The sequence below is a fragment of the Pteropus vampyrus genome, unplaced genomic scaffold, assembly GCF_000151845.1.
Source record: "Pteropus vampyrus isolate Shadow unplaced genomic scaffold, Pvam_2.0 Scaffold47, whole genome shotgun sequence".
In the NCBI taxonomy this organism is placed as follows: domain Eukaryota; kingdom Metazoa; phylum Chordata; class Mammalia; order Chiroptera; family Pteropodidae; genus Pteropus; species Pteropus vampyrus.
The window spans coordinates 14692-33771 of NW_011888828.1; the positions used below are offsets into that span (position 1 = coordinate 14692).

General features: G+C 39.4%; 1 protein-coding gene across 2 annotated transcripts in view; it reads left to right on the top strand.

Moving 5' to 3' along the window:
* INTS9 (integrator complex subunit 9) overlaps nt 1–19080 on the top strand; it is a 63272-nt gene that overhangs the window by 12149 nt on the left and 32043 nt on the right. The window contains exons 4-5 of one of the 2 annotated variants that reach the window (XM_011359325.2): nt 1042–1181; nt 3096–3182. In XM_011359325.2, the coding sequence (XP_011357627.1) occupies nt 1042–1181; nt 3096–3182 (227 nt within the window). Of the gene's footprint in view, nt 1–1041; nt 1182–3095; nt 3183–5629; nt 5747–19080 lie in introns of those variants that run through there. The other variant, XM_011359326.2, reaches the window with a different exon arrangement.

Consider the following 19080-nt stretch of genomic DNA (forward strand, 5'->3'; position numbering starts at 1 on the left):
ATGGTGCATTCCTCCAGCAGCAGTGCCCCAGGCCTGGTATGTGCTGGCTGCCACACTGGGAGGTGGGACAGAGACGAGTCAACAGGATTCTCCGCCTCAGACATTTAATAGTTGAGAGACAGATATTACAATATTTTACAGATATTACAAATAATATTTGAAGGACATTTAATTGTTTGCGATGCCATTGTGCAGAATAACTGCCATAAGAGGGATATGCGTGAGGTGCCGTGGTCATTCTGATGAAAAAGTGGTTTCTTCTGGGCACACCAGGAAGGCTCAGTGGAAGAAGTGAACTGAGCTTTAAAAGTTGTAGGACTTAAATTTATGAGTAGAACCTTCCCTTCTACTATCAGAGTTTTCATAAAATTTATTAAACATGGTCGCATTTTTCCTCACCTGCCAACCTTTCTTTTCCGTTTTCACATGACCTTAATAAAGGAGTAATGGGTAGATTTGGGGTTAAGATTAGGGTAGACTATGACAGTATAATTTTCTTTTGTGACTCTGCCACTACATTTTCTTTTTTTTTTTGCTCTATGTTTAGCACTAGTGGTAGAAAGTTACCTCAAACAAGCAAGCAAACAAAACAAAAGTTGATTCCTGCATGCGGCTTTTGAAGATCTGGTTTCTACGTGCTGCTGCCTCTATTCGTGTAATCTGTGGCAGTGGTGCATTACTTTCTAGTTCCCCTCACAGTGTAGATTGTGCTCTCTCTGCTTCATATTACCTGCTTTTCCTTGCCAGGCAAGAAAGTGCTGTCATTATCCTCGTATGTCTAACTCAGGACTCTGGTTTAGTAAAATCAGGGCACTGCTGGCGCACTGTCTGCATTCTTGTTGTTAGTCATCCTGTCCTGCTACTTAATATCAACATTAGGAAATACCCTAAAATGAGAATAGAAGTGTTGCAGGAAAGGCATCATTATTCTATAGTACAAAAACTACTTCTTTGCATTCTGACAGCATCGTTTTTCACTCACATCATGTTGATCTATGTGCTCTGAACAGATATGTATCATTCCCTCCCCTTTCTTTTCAGACCGAGCTAATAGATCTGTCTACGGTAGATGTGATCCTCATCTCTAACTATCACTGCATGATGGCACTGCCCTACATCACTGAGCACACTGGTTTCACAGGCACAGTGTATGCCACAGAGCCCACCATTCAAATTGGCAGGTGAGAGTATTCTTACGCCATTACCATGTGGCTGGAGAACTTGCTTCAGAGGTGACTATTTAATAGAGCATTGTGCCAGGAACGATTGTTTTTTCCTTCTGAGAAGCTGACCAGGAACGAGGCATGGATAGATAGCTCTCTAGATAAAATAAATGTTCACTGGAATTGCCTAGAGATTGATGCCGTGTGTAGCCTTCATTGTCTGTGTGCGTGCGCGTGCATGTGCCAAAACTGGAAGAAGGTGTTTGCTGAGATAGCCCCTCTGTGCAGATGCTGCTAATTAGGGGAAGTAACATTTAGTAAGATACCACAAAGAAGCAATGCAAAGAGCTTCAGAGAAAGGAACAGGTAGCATATTTAAGAAAAAAGATTTTATTACTTTGCTTTCAAAAGTTCCCATTTTATGGATGAGTGCAGATATAAATGGAGTCAGCTTGTAGAAAACAGGATAAGTAATTAGATGGTTAAGTTGTACTTCTGAGAGAGTGAAACGCAGGACTCTGACTCTGAGAACGTTCGTCATCTCTTCCTCTGCCCCTTCTAAGCCTTCATGGTTGCTGCAAGTAACCGTAGCATCACTTAGAAGAAAATTACCCCAGAGAAAAGAATCGTGTTAAACTAACAAGCATGTTATAAGGTGGACCTATCAAGACCCAAAATATGGAATCTAGATGTCGATATAGACTCTTCACTTTGGGTTCTAGTGTCTTGCAGAAGTCCAGCTCATCCATAAGATGGAATTACCAGAAACAAAACAAAATATGTCCTTGCTTTTGTGTCAGATCACATTACCTGCAGTGTGACAGGGAAGAAGTAAAGGATCTGAGGAAGAAACATTATGGAAAGTAAAACATTCAAGGTGATGGATCAGTTTCAAGGAGAGTTATTGATCAGCTGAAAACATTAGACTCTAGTCTGAGAAAATTAAAGCGTGAGGATGGACGCACCCAACTGTTCTCCCAAAAGCTACAACCAGGATGATAATGAGCCTGGATCCCAGGTCTTAGACTGCTGGAGCTGGTACTGCTTCTTCAAGATGAAAGGAAGAGATGCTATTAGGAATAAATAAATAAATGGAAATGAAGTTGTTCACCATTCAAATGGAAATATATTTATGGCTTGCCACATATGTATGTTGATCGTGAGAGGATTTTTAAGTCATTATAGATCATCTCTACTAGATTATGAAAGGAATTTCACAACGTCGAAAATCTGTTTTTAGCTTTTTGTTTCTCCTCTGGTTATCCAGGATTCTCACAGTTCTCTGTCCCATATATTCCTCAGAGCATGTAGATCATGGATCCAGTCGAGTGAGGCATTTCTTAGATTCCCTCAGTAGTGATTCTGTAGTACTCTATCTTGTGATCTGCACAGCCGGACCTTTTGTAGGTTCCTGAGTTAGATTTTTAGGATTAGTTTTCTTCCATATAGGATTGTGTTAATCCTAAAACACACATCAAGAAAACTTACTTTTTTCATTTAAAATGTCTATCAAATATTATCATTTAAAAATAATCTTACTACTACCCCTACTGCCACCAAAATCAGATACCTCACAGTCATTTAACTTTTTCTCCTTTTGTATTTTTACGTATGTAAAGGCAGAGATCTTAAGAGTGAGAGTTAAACCATAGGCTTATATATTTCAGTGTTTAAGAATAAGAAACATGTGAGGCTTGTTTTAAAGGTGAATTAAATCATATATGTTCTGAACTTTCAACATGAAAATTCAATGAGAGGGCTAGGTTTTTGTTCAACTTTATGTGAAATGGTGCCTGCATTCATCTACAACGGAGAGAAAGGTGACTGGAGAGGGGGAAGGCAGACAAGCCCATTTCTCTTGGCTAAAATGTCATAGTGCAGTGTTTTTCTAATTCTTTTATGAGTGTTCATCACTTTTTTGTTTAAACTCAGGCTTCTCATGGAAGAGCTGGTGAATTTCATTGAAAGAGTGCCCAAGGCCCAGTCTGCCTCCATGTGGAAGAACAAGGATATTCAGCGGTGAGCAGTTGGCCTGTCTCTTCCCCTCGACAGTAGTCTGAGGCTTTACAGACAGTCTCATTTGTTGTCTTATTATTTTATGCTTAAACATGTAAACTGTTAGAACTAAACTTTTCCCTGTCTTATGAAATGGTTATGTTTGAGTCAACCAGCATATTTTGAGAGACAGTCACGCTATGTCAAGGTACTGTGCTAGGTCTGGGGTTTTTTTAAATTAATAAAATGATTGGCTCTATCTTTGAGGTGCTCAGGGGTTAATGGGAAATCAGATAAACAGGTGAATTACAATCTTGGATGGCATGTGTTATAAGAAATGCTTGATCATTGTGCTATAGGCACGTAGAAGACGAAGAATTCTCTCTTCTTAGGAAAGCTGAGGAGGATGTTCCTTGGGACATGACAATTAAAGTGGGTCTTGGAGGAAGAAAAGGGCTTTTCCAGATAGAAGAAGTTGGGAAGTGGGCATCCAGGCACAGCATCATAGGCTACATTGTATTCAGGAAACAGGGAAGTTCAGGAGGGAATAGCGTGGGTAAAGTAAAGGGGTGAAAGACAGAACTAAAGAGGAACGTTGGAGCGAGATATCGAAGGAGCTAATGTGTAAAGTTGAATATTATTGAGAGAGGGAAGTCCATCAGTAGGGGTTTATAAGAAGGAGAATGATGTGATCACATATTCATTTGGAGGTAAGTAATTATGGAAGCAGCATGGAGGATGATTTAGGAGTATGGAGACGGGGCAGGAAGACCAGTGGTAGGACTGTGTCAGAACCCCAGGGAGAGAACAAAGGCCTGAACTAAGACAGTGGCAATGAGCGTGATGAGTCTAACATAAGTTAACATAAAATGACAAGAAATTTCTTAGATAGAATTAAAAAAAATCAGTAGGAATTGTGAAAGAGGCTATGAAGTCATAATTAGATGGGTAATAGAAGGGGTGAGTAGAAGCGGGGGGAAAGATTCTTCCCAAAACTCAGCTTATTGTGGTCTCAGATATTGCAGAAATATCACACAGGATGGAAAGAGGCCCTTGGCTGTGGAAATCCCAGAGAGGCTGGTTTTAGTGGAGTGCTAGGATCAGAAACCAGATGATGAGAGGTGAAATTTTTAGAAATGTAATTAATTGAGGAGACAAAGAGACAACTTGATTCTACTTCCGGCCCTCATATTTAATAGGTGGTGGCAGACACCAGTCAGGCTTAACATACTGTGGTTTCTCTAACCCGACCAGCTGCTGCCCTCACCTCCAGGCACTGCAGTAGTCCCAGCCTTCCAGGCCCGGCATCCAGAGTCCACAGTCAAAATCTGCCTTGTGATTTCTTAAGTAGCACGTGTTTCATACACTCCTACCCAAGTCTACTCTTTTCCAGCTGCCTAAGCACCGAGTTCTTTTTTCCTCTAGGTCAGTGATTTGTTAGACATCTGATTATCTAAACTTCTGAATGTCTTATTTTGTGAATATCCTTTCCACAAGAATATGTATATGTAGCTAGGAGAAGTGTGCTTTGTTTTTATACTGTAAGTGTTTCAGAATTTGAGCATTAGAGTCTTCTCTATGCATTTCTTTGTATGCATGTTATTTTACTTAATGGATGTAGCACAGTCCTCAATGTTTTAAGTTTTTAACATTATTTTACAGAGGAGAAGACAGGCACAGAGAGGTTAGGTAACTCACTCAAGGTCAGCGAATTAGTGAGCAGTAGGATTTGGATTCAAACCCAGGCAGTTGGACTAGTCTGGTTCCAGAGCCCATGCTCTTAACCACCATGCCAGACCACCTCTTGGGCACACACATGCTCTTCTCACGTGTGTGTGAGCCCCCTCTCACGTGAGGGGCGGAGGAACTATACTTAACTCTGCGTGTTTTATCCTGTGTTTTATGGATCTTTATATGTCTATTTCCTTGATTGGGGGATATGATGTCTGTGTGGCGTCAATTTTAGAAAGTATTTTCTGGACACACGTCTGAGTCTTCTGTAAATACATAAGTGGTTTCTTTGATTTGTCCACCCACCTGCTTAGTACAAGGACCCCATTTCTCCTCATTTTGCATTCTTATTCTCAGCTACCTTTCCTCCTGCCCATTGCTACCCCTACTGCCACCAAAATCAGATACCTCACAGTCATTTAACTTTTTCTCCTTTTGTATTTTTACGTATGTAAAGGCAGAGATCTTAAGAGTGAGAGTTAAACCATAGGCTTATATATTTCAGTGTTTAAGAATAAGAAACATGTGAGGCTTGTTTTAAAGGTGAATTAAATCATATATGTTCTGAACTTTCAACATGAAAATTCAATGAGAGGGCTAGGTTTTTGTTCAACTTTATGTGAAATGGTGCCTGCATTCATCTACAACGGAGAGAAAGGTGACTGGAGAGGGGGAAGGCAGACAAGCCCATTTCTCTTGGCTAAAATGTCATAGTGCAGTGTTTTTCTAATTCTTTTATGAGTGTTCATCACTTTTTTGTTTAAACTCAGGCTTCTCATGGAAGAGCTGGTGAATTTCATTGAAAGAGTGCCCAAGGCCCAGTCTGCCTCCATGTGGAAGAACAAGGATATTCAGCGGTGAGCAGTTGGCCTGTCTCTTCCCCTCGACAGTAGTCTGAGGCTTTACAGACAGTCTCATTTGTTGTCTTATTATTTTATGCTTAAACATGTAAACTGTTAGAACTAAACTTTTCCCTGTCTTATGAAATGGTTATGTTTGAGTCAACCAGCATATTTTGAGAGACAGTCATGCTATGTCAAGGTACTGTGCTAGGTCTGGGGTTTTTTTAAATTAATAAAATGATTGGCTCTATCTTTGAGGTGCTCAGGGGTTAATGGGAAATCAGATAAACAGGTGAATTACAATCTTGGATGGCATGTGTTATAAGAAATGCTTGATCATTGTGCTATAGGCACGTAGAAGACGAAGAATTCTCTCTTCTTAGGAAAGCTGAGGAGGATGTTCCTTGGGACATGACAATTAAAGTGGGTCTTGGAGGAAGAAAAGGGCTTTTCCAGATAGAAGAAGTTGGGAAGTGGGCATCCAGGCACAGCATCATAGGCTACATTGTATTCAGGAAACAGGGAAGTTCAGGAGGGAATAGCGTGGGTAAAGTAAAGGGGTGAAAGACAAAACTAAAGAGGAACGTTGGAGCGAGATATCGAAGGAGCTAACGTGTAAAGTTGAATATTATTGAGAGAGGGAAGTCCATCAGTAGGGGTTTATAAGAAGGAGAATGATGTGATCACATATTCATTTGGAGGTAAGTAATTATGGAAGCAGCATGGAGGATGACTTAGGAGTATGGAGACGGGGCAGGAAGACCAGTGGTAGGACTGTGTCAGAACCCCAGGGAGAGAACAAAGGCCTGAACTAAGACAGTGGCAATGAGCGTGATGAGTCTAACATAAGTTAACATAAAATGACAAGAAATTTCTTAGATAGAATTAAAAAAAATCAGTAGGAATTGTGAAAGAGGCTATGAAGTCATAATTAGATGGGTAATAGAAGGGGTGAGTAGAAGCCGGGGGAAAAATTCTTCCCAAAACTCAGGCTTATTGTGGTCTCAGATATTGCAGAAATATCACACAGGATGGAAAGAGGCCCTTGGCTGTGGAAATCCCAGAGAGGCTGGTTTTAGTGGAGTGCTAGGATCAGAAACCAGATGATGAGAGGTGAAATTTTTAGAAATGTAATTAATAGAGGAGACAAAGAGACAACTTGATTCTACTTCCGGCCCTCATATTTAATGGGTGGTGGCAGACACCAGTCAGGCTTAACATACTGTGGTTTCTCTAACCCGACCAGCTGCTGCCCTCACCTCCAGGCACTGCAGTAGTCCCAGCCTTCCAGGCCCGGCATCCAGAGTCCACAGTCAAAATCTGCCTTGTGATTTCTTAAGTAGCACGTGTTTCATACACTCCTACCCAAGTCTACTCTTTTCCAGCTGCCTAAGCACCGAGTTCTTTTTTCCTCTAGGTCAGTGATTTGTTAGACATCTGATTATCTAAACTTCTGAATGTCTTATTTTGTGAATATCCTTTCCACAAGAATATGTATATGTAGCTAGGAGAAGTGTGCTTTGTTTTTATACTGTAAGTGTTTCAGAATTTGAGCATTAGAGTCTTCTCTATGCATTTCTTTGTATGCATGTTATTTTACTTAATGGATGTAGCACAGTCCTCAATGTTTTAAGTTTTTAACATTATTTTACAGAGGAGAAAACAGGCACAGAGAGGTTAGGTAACTCACTCAAGGTCAGCGAATTAGTGAGCAGTAGGATTTGGATTCAAACCCAGGCAGTTGGACTAGTCTGGTTCCAGAGCCCATGCTCTTAACCACCATGCCAGACCACCTCTTGGGCACACACATGCTCTTCTCACGTGTGTGTGAGCCCCCTCTCACGTGAGGGGCAGAGGAACTATACTTAACTCTGCGTGTTTTATCCTGTGTTTTATGGATCTTTATATGTCTATTTCCTTGATTGGGGGATATGATGTCTGTGTGGCGTCAATTTTAGAAAGTATTTTCTGGACACACGTCTGAGTCTTCTGTAAATACATAAGTGGTTTCTTTGATTTGTCCACCCACCTGCTTAGTACAAGGACCCCATTTCTCCTCATTTTGCATTCTTATTCTCAGCTACCTTTCCTCCTGCCCATTGCTAAACCTTCTTCTCCTTTTCTTTCTCTCTCTCTCATGTGGCCCCAGGACCACATTGGACCCAGTTCTATATACCTCCCTCCTTAGAAGCCTTAGGACTTTGTTTTCTTTCCCAGTGGAGCATGTAGGCTTTGGCTTCTCTTACTTCCTCCTTTTAAATTTATACCCTTTATAATATTCTGCCACAAATAATTTTGGCACACCAGAAATGATGTTCAAAGGTCACTGTTTCCTGATTCCCAAACCCTGGGCCAAGTCTTAGGAAGTTCCAAGTCCTTGTTTTGCCTTTTCTTCTGTGACCTTGGGCAGAGTCCTTGGCAGTTTTCCTTGGCCTCCCATTTTTTGTAACGTATGAGGTAACTGGGCCACGAAAGAAGTGCCATTGCACATTAGGGAGAAAAGTCGATTGAACTTGAAAGAGCAGAGGGCTGGAGGGTGGGGAGGGGCTGAAATTGATTTTGTAAGGTGCTTAGGAAATCTTTTTTTAAAAAAGGTGCTAGTGGAAATAAAATCTTGAATTTACTATCTCGCCACCTGGTGGGCAAAAATCAGAGACTGTTAGAAGCCAACTTGGTAGAGGAGCAAGGAGAATAACTTGTACTTTTGCAGAAGACCATGTTTCATTATTTCTTATATCATGACCATATTTCTGATCCTGGTCAAGTATTTTGTTTTGGCTTTTGAGCATGAGATGAGCCATTTTTACTGAGAGAAAGAGAAGAGTCTAATTATTGGAAACAATATGCTGAGACATTAGATAAAACAAGAAAGACATGTCCTCTTTTTCTCCTGGATAAACTCACCATAAGTATTAAAAGTGGTAGAAGAATATGAAGATATTAGACAAAAAGTTCTTTTGAAATACTCACCTAGAATTGAACCTTGGGCCAGCATACTAAAAGTGCTTCGTTCGGACAATATTTATACTAAAGGATTTACATCACTTTAAAATTTCTCTCTGTCTCAATCTACTTGATCTCTACTGTCTCAAAGCTCTATAGCATATGATATTGAGAAACACTGTTTTTTGCTGTCTGGTACATTGACATTTTCCCCAAATGATATGGGGTATGTCTTCTCTTTATTATTTTTGTTTGTTTGTTTGTTTTTTCTTTAATTCCTGTACTTTCTTTATTCAGTTTCTCTAAAGTAGGGGCCTCAAACTCAGATACCTGCAGGGATGGGGAAAATAAGTACAGGAGTGAGGTGGGCGGTTGGGAACTGTGGGCCAGTGACCACGCCCCTCCAGTGGGACGACTGACACTGCCAAATCTTTCCTTTTTTTTTTTTTTATTTTTAAGAAAAGCTCAAAATTTGGATGTTTTAAAAGTGATTTTTAAAATCTTTTCAAAATGTTGGCTCTCACGTTAAAATAAAATCCTGTATGATCCAAGAAAAAACAGCTCTGCAAGTTGAATGTGAGGTTCGAGCCCCCAATTTTTTACTTATACTTAAATTTTATACAGGCAATCTCTTGGTTAAGTGCCTAGAATTAATGCATCTTAGTAGCTTAAGTTACTAATAAGACCATCAACTAAAGAAAACAGTAAATTAAAATCTTTGTAACTGGTTGGTCAAAGGAGTCTGACAAATTTCCTTAAATCATTTTCCTTAAATCATAGTTGGAATTAGCATTTGATTTAGTATTAGTGTATAGACCAAAAAAACCTATTACTCTTGCTTTTTGGCAGCTGTCTGACTCCCTGCCTCAGTTGACACTGCTCCTTGAGATTTATTTAGAAGTTAGTCATCCTTCTTCTTCACGTTGACATTGCAGTTTACCCTTCTTGAAAACAGATTTTGAAGGGTAGGAAAAGGAGAATCCCTTGCAATATAATTTTTGGGTCTCAGACTTTTCCATACCCACTTCAAAGTTTAGGTTTTTTAATGGGAAAATTCAAAGCAAGATATTTCACTTAAACTAACCCAGCCTTTAGTGTTTTTTGTTTAAGGTGGGCATTTTTTTTTTTTTTTTTTTTTTGGTATGGAAAGCTGCAGTTATAATTAAGGATATTGTCATAATCCTCACAAACACTAAGGAATTATGCACTGATATATTTACTCCTGGCTGAAATGTTATGGCAGTTTTCAGTAGTTAGAGCTAAAAATGTGGGTTCATACCTTATAGAAGATATAAAAGGAAAAACAAGCATCTTACTCCTCTGCTCTGACATTCCTTGAGTATTTATAGAGGAATTTATCAGATCTAACTATCTAGTAGGAAGAAAATTAAAGCCTGTGCTTAGTGGTCAAATAGACTGGTATTTGAATTTCAGAGCTGCTTCTTAGTAGCTTCAATTTATTTCTTCTAGGCTCTCTATCCTCGATAGGAGTACTGTTAGCAGCCTCACAGGGTTTGGGGGAGGATTAAATGAGTAATATAAGTAAAGTCTTTTATTTTATGGTACCAGAGACATAGTAGGTGCTCAGTAAACACCCACATCCTTTTGCCCTTTGATGATACACTTGGCTAACCCTGTTTCAGTAACCAGAATACACCTGCCTTTCACAGCCTAATTTACCTTAGACTCTGCCTTTCTGGATAAAAACAAGGTAGGATAGTAAAAGGAAAACCATTTTGTGACACCATTGTTGCCACTGATTAGTTAGCACTATAATTCAGCTTCTAAAATTCAGTCTCCTTTTTCATCAAAGAAGAAAATTGAATTAAATTAAGTTCACTTATGTTATAGTTTTTAAAGATGTCCAAATTGCTTCTCGGCCTTTTGGCTAAGATCAAGTGTAAAGATGTCCAAGGGAGAGAGAGGCTCCTTAAGCAGATCTTCGCAGAGTGGTAGTACTTGATGGAGTCCTGACACCTTGTTCCTCGGCTTTGCAGTTCCAGAAACTCAAAATCATTTTATTTCACTCACAGTTGATTAGCCTCTGAGGGACTGATTCAGGCTAACCAAAATCTCGGGATATTTACTGACAAACAAAAATTCCATTTAATTACTTTATACTGAGACATCTGCCTGGCTCCAGAGTTAGAATAGTTCATCTCTCTAGGACACTTTGTTCTGGTCAACAAGTCCACCGAAGAGATCAAATTATAGATAGAGAGTTTTTTGATGAGCACAGAATTAAAGCAGAGATAGTTTAGGTACTCTCAAGAATTATTTCTATTATGCTGTGGTCGCCTAAGCAATTGTCTTTGTCCATTTTAGAGATAAATTGACATAAAACAAAACTCAGGGACTGCAGTCTCCTTTTAGGCTAATAATGAGAAGTGTTTGATTTTGAAGCTCCTCTTTTGCTAAACTCTATCTAGGTCATCACTCTGCTGACAGTCCTCCCGACCCCACCCACAGTATGCTAAACACATTTTGCTCTAATGAGAGGAACACCACTTTCTGCTGCTCATATTCTTTGTATTCTGCTCTTATATCCATTTCGTTCATTCATTCATTCATCAAACACTTAGGAAAAGCCCAAACAGTGTTTTATTTGTAAGCTTTTAAGTGGTCCCAGTGGCCTTGAAAGTCTTTCTTTTTCACAGAAACACAAGATCTTTGTGCTGCTTATGTTGGTGGGATGGAAAAAGAGATAGCAGAGGTCTGGCATGATGTCACAGCACTGGGGAGAGGTTTACTAAGCACTCAAGTGTGATAAGAACAAAACAGAACAATGAAACCTTTTAGAAAGTACTTATGAAACATTTAGACTCTGAGAACTTGACTTTGCTAAATTAGAAAGCCGGAAAAAACAGAACTAGTTCCCACTGGGTTTCCTTATCTGACTTATCATTAATCAGCCAATAATCCTAATGGCTTTGAATGGCTTTGTAAATGCCTCTGTATGATAACGTCTTCAGTAAGCATAAGGAGAGTTTTAGGGAAAGCTAAGTTACAAGATGTTAAAGACAAGATGTTATGAAGTAGAAAGAAGTAATAACAAAGTGACTGTCTGGAAAGTGGGGGAAAGGGTGTTAGCGAAATGAATTCACGGGTAATAATGTGTAATTTAGAGAACTCCAAACTTCTTTGTTGATTAAGTACCAAACGCCCGACATTATGATGAGTTTGTAGGAAAATGCCCAAAAAAGTTTAAAACAATCCCTATGCTCAAGTTGTTTAACTCACATAGCTCCCTTTCAGTAGCTGGAACAGCCTAATTTATCTTTAGACTCAAGTGAAGATTAGGTACCAAGTGGCAAGACTTAGGCTGGGGTCGGTTTGGGGTCAGCTTAAGTAGGATTTGAATGAGGAAAGAGATCATTCTAAGGGAAGGGATCAATATAGGCAAAAACATGACAGCATCCAGTACACACCAGGAAGGAGAGAAAAGATTTGAAAGTTCACATTGTACATAGAAGAGTGAAACTTCATACTTTTGAAAACACCAGCAATACATTTGACTAATTCCTCGTTTGTCTTTTGTCTAGCCAACAGAAAATTTAACCAAATTCTTTATTTGTGAAAATATAGTCACCAAACCTATATGAAAAAAGAAACCTTCTAGACATTGCCAAATAGAGGAATGACAAATAATAGTGAAGACCTAGAAGGTGTAGTCAGTATGTAAGGTACCAGAACAAGGTACCCAAAGAATTTAAGAATAAGGATGAGCTAGCACATACTCTGAGCCCTGGGGAAGGGAAGGAGGGAAGACTGAAGATAAGTGTTGCACTAAATGTCATATATATTTACATATTGATATATATTTTATTACTCATTTGCTGTAGTGCTTACAACAGTTCGTGAGAGTATTTTACCCTGATTTTAGAAATAGGGAGGAAAAAAAAGAGGTTAAGTAAATTGCTCAATATTACAATTAAAGAATCAAAAATCAAAGTTAAATTGGATATGAATATCAGCCTTCTACAAAAGGTATGTACAATTTGAGTTTATAAAAATGTCATTGAGGAGACCTGAGAAAAGCTCACGCTTAGTTACGGTATTAAAACACTGCCTCTGTACTAGAAAGGGCTCAGAAAACTTTATTAACACTGGATAGGCTGGCTCTGGGTCTCTCACTGCAGAATACTCACAACAGGGAGGGAAGGATGGGGTTATGACATCCCCCAGCTTTTGTCATATTCTCTTCACTAGAAGCAAGCCATTAGGTGGGAGGGGGTCTCATGGCGGGGTGACATGGGAAGCCCAGATCCCCGGGAGCTGTGGGGGAGCTGCCCGCCACGAAACCCTGAACTGACCAGGCCCGACTGGAGAACGGATCGTTGGGGACTTCTTAGCTGTCTTCTTCTGTCTCACTGGTTGGTTCTCCCTAATGTTTTCACCACCTCGAGCCCTGTCCTAGGGCTCGCCTCTGCCCACACTTACTGCTGCACTTCAGGGAGGACTCATTAATTATTCATTCTCTGGTTCTGTTTACCTGGGTTAACAGGTAAACATTTTGTCTTTTGAGCATCTTTACGTTGGGCACTGTGCTCAGTGCTAAGGATACAAAAATGAAAAAGATAATACTGTTTGAATAATGTGATATAATGAGATAAAAAGATAATAGGTTATTGTTTTTATTATTATATTTAACAAGACACTTCTCCCCACCCCCAAGAGTGCTCTGCTAAACTGGTTATCAAAAATCAGTATAACCAAATGCTTCTGTATAAACAAATGCTTTCTTCAGTTTCCCTGGAACATACCTTTATGATTTCTATGCCATTTACCTTGAAGGGGGAAAATGAGAAAAGACCCAAGCTGAAATATACCTGAATTTTTCATGTCTTTTGTTTTGCTTAAGGAAATTGTTTCTCCAGCTGAAACACCCAGTAATTTTTCTAGAAATAGGTTCTGGACTGTTGAGGACAAAAGTTGTAAATATTTCACATCTTCAGTCTTCCCCCTTTCCCTTCCCCAGGGCTCAGAGCGTTTGCTAGCTTGCTCTGGAGGCTGCCTATATCTCTAGCAGAAAGTGGAAACATTAAAATAACCAAATTACTCCTTTCGAGAGACTCTTCTGAATTTCAATCTGCTTAATTTTCACCAGACATTGTCCTAGATCGGAAGGGCCGTCAAGGGAAGAAAGCCCACTGGTGTTTTAGGTAATGGCGGTATGAGTCGCAGTGTGGGGAGGAAGCTCCGAGTAAATGCAGAAAGCTCTAGCCTAGCCTTGCGTCTGACCAGGTAGCTCACCCTCTGAGAGGGCAGCTCAGTAGCAGGGCCTCGGCCAAGCTGAAGGCAGCATAAAGCAAATTCAACTGGGTTGAGGGGTGTGGTTGGGCTGCAAGTGTTATTTATTAAACAGCTCACTCCAGCCACTCCTGTGAGAGCCTCCCAGCTCAACCCAACATGAGAAGTCTATTGTTTATGAAGCACAGCCCTAGGAGGCCCAAGTCATGGCAGTCTCAGATCCTGAGGAATTTAAAGGAGAAGCTAAAGCAGGGTAATAATTTGGGTTCTTTCTCGAGACCCGCTAGAGCAGTGCCTGGACCACTCAAATTCATTGTCATTGCTGCTCATAAAAGTAAATCCCCCTGGGTTGAAGTTCACTACTATATTGGAGGTTGCATATGCTCCAGGGGCTGTGATGACTCTATGTTGGGATGGGTTGGAGATGGTCTTTTTCAGCACCTGCTTTGTGCCGCATGTGTGCATTGTATCATTTACCCCCTGCAGAACAGCTCTAAAAGGAAGATGGTACTCTCCCTGTCTTACAGATGAGGAAACTGAGGCTCAGAGGTCAAGACATAACAGAGAGGAAGAGGTCTGTTTTTTCCATTATGTCTCAGTACCTCTGAGAGAAACCCCTCCTTCCTCAAGGTGGTGGGCAGAATTACCGGGATGTGGAAGGAGAAAAGCAGTAGCAGCAGCCCCTCCCCGTGGCCTCACCAGGGGGAGCGTCTGTACCACCTCCCTGTGTCCTACACTTGGGGCCAGGGCGTCTTAAAAAGCACACAGCCTGTGCAGCTGGCCTAGACTGGTGTTACAAGACAGAAAAAGTGACAAATGGTCTGGGTTCAAAGCAAAAGTAAATATCATTCGCATGAATTGTGAAGAAGGCGATGGGAGAAGTTACAAGTTTGAGGGAGCCTGGCACTTGAAGAGCTGTTTATAGCTTAGAATATAGAATAAAGAGTGAACTTATAAAGCCATGCTAAGAGCTTTGAATTTTATCCTGAGTGTAATAGCAAGCCATTACAAGTGGGAGAGAGGACGGTGGGTGTGAGTTTGTGTGTATGTTAAGATTTGCGTTTTTAATATATCGTTTAGGCCCTTCAGTGAGGGAAGGCAAGTATGCAGGCAAAGATGACTCATTTATGGCTTTCGAAGTCTCTTTTATTGCCTTGTATTGTTATAAAATTTTTCTTAGACTTAAGCTCCTTGTGAGCAGAGACCTTTCTTTTGTGCCCGTTTCATCTCTTTACAGAACTTAAATGCTATGGCCACGATCAGGGCTAACTAAATATTTATTGAATAAATACTGTAAAACCTAAAGCAATGCAATATGCATAGGCCAGATAACTGAAATCAGAAAAATCTTCCTGTGTCTGTTTATACAGAAGGTAATGAGAAGGATTGTTGATATTTTGTTGCTGGAGAAACAAAGGTAAAGGGAATTGGAGCAAAATGATCTCTATGCTAGTTTGGCTAAATATTTAGTGTTTCCCTCATTAGGATTGCCACATAACATTGTTAGGACTATTTTTCCTTCTTGCACCACTTTTTCCCTCCTCAAGTTAGTAATTCTCTTGTTTTCTTATTTGCTTAATTTTCTATGTACTTATTACTAATCTTATTTCTAACCTCTCCCCCATTTGTATGTCTCTCCGCAGTATGTTCAAGCTCAGTAAGTGTTCTCACGATTTTATCTTCTTAAAAATCCTTTCTCTCTTCCCCTAGCCTGATTTCCGCCGCTCTCAGGCCAGCTACATGGCTTTCGGTTTAGGATTTTCTTCACCATTATCCCGTAGATTTCTGCACCTCTTTCTTCTGTTAGAAGCTTTGTTCTCTAGGTCCTTTTTTTTCTTCTTTTTCTTCTTGTTTACATCTTCATTTTGCAGGGCACATCCTTCAGTAACTTCATGAGGAAGAGTACATGGGAGGTAAACTTTATGAGACCCTGCACGTCTGAAATGCCTTTGTTCTGCCCTCAAACTCTGATAGAAATGCTGATTAGATATAATTTTTTCCTAGGATTTTGAAAGCACTGCTCTATTTTCCTCCAGCTCCCAGAAATGCTGTTGAAAAGCCAAGTGCTTTGAGTCTAGATCTTTTGGTGTGTATCCTATTTACTCCTCTGTGGAAACTTTTAGAATCTTTGTTCTTTAAGTTTATGATGAAATGTCAAACGAAAGGACATTTTTCATTCATGTACTGAGTACTTAGTGAGCCCTTTCTATTTAGAACAGTGGTGGCAGCAATGGCCAAGTTCCTGTTTTGTAGGCCAAATCTGGCCTGCCACTGTTTTTATAAAGTTTTATTGGCACATTCATTCATTTACATATAGTCTGTGGCATTACATAACCATGTACAATAATTTGACAGAGACTGTATGTGGTCTGCAATGCTTAAAATATCTGTGGCCCTTTATAGAAAACATTTGCTGATCCCTAATCTAGAAAATCAAGAACTTCAATTCTGACTTAAAAAAATTTTTTCCCCTTATTTTTAGTTTTCTTCCTCATCTTCTGCGTTTTTTGGAACTCTTGTTATTTAGATGTTGACCTCCTGGACTGGCACTCAGATTTGTCTCTCTCATCTTTTCTGTTTGTTTGTTCTTTTGTTTGGGATGTTCTTTTAGCTTTATCTCCCAACGTTTTGTGAGTTTTTCAGTTCTGCTATCATATTTCTCATTTTGGCATAATTTTTTCTTATTTTTTAAATTAATTCTTTTATTATAATATAAAACAGATACCAAAAGCCACTCAAAACATATGTGTGTGTGTGTGTGTGTGTGTGTGTGTGTGTGTGTGTGTGTAGTTAATAAGTTATTATAAAGCAACTACTCTTATAAGCACTACCCAGGTTAAGGAATAGAAAATTTCTAAGAACTCAGAAGCCCCTTTCTCTGCCCCAGTCTATTCACAGTGCACTCTGAAATATGTATCATGGATTTCCATCTATGGCAGTATTGTCTTTTTGCAGCTCAGATTGCCTGCCCCATTTGGGAGCAGTGAAAGCATTTCAGGTCGTCCACAGTGTCCTTCTATTATGACCTTTATAGTCTTTGCTAGTTGTTTTGTTTTGTTTTGTTTTGCCATCTAGTGTAGCAGGATGGCACTACAAACACAAAGACTCCTCTTGGACATCCCCTGCCCTGAATCTGGAATCACCCATTTCCCTTAGAAACTCTGGATTCTCTTAGTGGGAAATAGCACTTTCTGGCTTCTAGCAGTGCTCGTCGCTACTAGGTTGCCCATTGCTTCCAGGCCTCTGGAGGACAGAGCATATATATTTTCCTTCCATTTTTAAAAATATTTTTACTATATATCATCAGAAAATACAGGCATTACGTATTATCCTCTCTCCCTTTTAACCTTAATTTGCTCTTCTATAAGTAACTGCATATTTAATGCACACGACTAACCCATATATTCATGTTTTCATCATTTTAGTTATCTGAAACTCATTCTTTAAAAGACATCTCGGGTTGGGATCACCAGAACAATATACCCTGAGTCTCGAAGGTTAATAATTGGTTTATCTGTGCTCTGTGACCTTGGAAGTCAGTTTTTCTAGATGTAGAATCCTTAGCTGGCATTTTCTTTCCTTGAGTGTCTTAAATATGTTATTGTGTTTTCTTCTAGTAAAAGCATTGCTGTTGAAAACACTTATAGAATCTATTTTTGTTGGGGTTTTTTTTTTTGTTTTTTGTTTTTTTTTTTGCTCTTTTTGCCCACATGCCCAAAGGTTTATGTGTCTTTTTCTTTATAGTCTAAATATTTTCCCAGGATATATCTTCTGCTTTGTTATATAGTTTCATTTTCTCTCTCTCTCTCCCCCCGTTTTTTTGTTTGTTTGTTTGTTTGTTTTTAGCAATTGCGGTTTTTTAGTATTTGTCCTATTCCGTTGCTTAGATTTCCGTTGGGAACTCCTGTTGTCTGTTGCATCTTCCTCACTTGCTTCAAGCTACTTTGCCACTTTCTTTCAGTTTTTTATCTCTTCATTTCTTTATAGCGTTTAATTTTTTCTTCCTAGATTTTACTTAACGGCATTATCTGTTGTGCTTATTCACTCTTGTGTTTCTATTAGTTTAGTCTTCATTTCTGAGTTTTTTTAAATATCTAATTCTTTATTGAGTTCTGTTACCTCATGTTTCTCATTTTTTCTTTGCATAGGTCTTTCACGCCTTGTACAACTTTTTAGTGTTTTTAGCTTATTTTAAAATCTTGATATGTTTTGTTGGCATGCTTTCATTGTCTATATGCTATCATATTTTTATTTCCAAGAACTCTTTGTACTCTCTTATCACCTCTCCTTTTTTAGTAAAAGTATCTTCTCATTTCTTAGGTATCCTGTCTTATTTGTCTCTCTAAGGATAGTAATGATAGTTATATTCTCCCTGCTCAATTCATTTTCTCTCATTTCCTTTTCTCCTCCTCCTCCTCTCCATTTGTTTTGGCCTTTATCATTTTAGACACAGTTCAGATGTATCATAGTCCTTGGTTATTGGCCCATATTTGAGTTAGACAAATAAAAAACAGATTAGAATTCCTGTGTGCCAAGAGTAGGTCTTGTTGAATTCTAGACTTTACCGTAACATAATCTGGTTTGGTGATTTCATTGTGAAATCCCCCGCCCCTACCATGTATCTTTCAGTGTAGTTTTTTCCTTGGTGCTGATCAAATTTTTCAGAGAAATTTTTTCCAGGCTCCTACCCTGGAGGATATAAGCCTAGCTGAGAGTATTCTGGGAGCCATATGAGAAGAACATTTTTACTGTCAGTACATAAACTTTTGCTGCCTCCAGTAGTCGATGATATCCCCTAATCCAGAATCTCATTTTCACTGTCTCCAGAGAATACCCTCAGGTAACATGCCTGGGAGGGCAAGGGGCAACTGCTGAGCTATACGAAATAGATGAGGAGAACTGGAAGGTTCTATTTCTCAATCAGTTTTTTCAACAAATCCCCTTGTTCCTAGGCCCACCTTCAACTTCGCTTCCAGATGTACTTGTTATTTCCAGTTGCTGGGTTCTGTAATATAAATGAAGTTACTTGAATTGAACTTTTCTGGTCTGCTAAGTCAGTTATCATTTGTCCTGCTTTCCTCTTTCTAAAATGATATTGCTATAGTCTCTTCTCTTGTTCTCTTTCCTTGAGTGTATATGCGTGTGTGAAGCCCTTT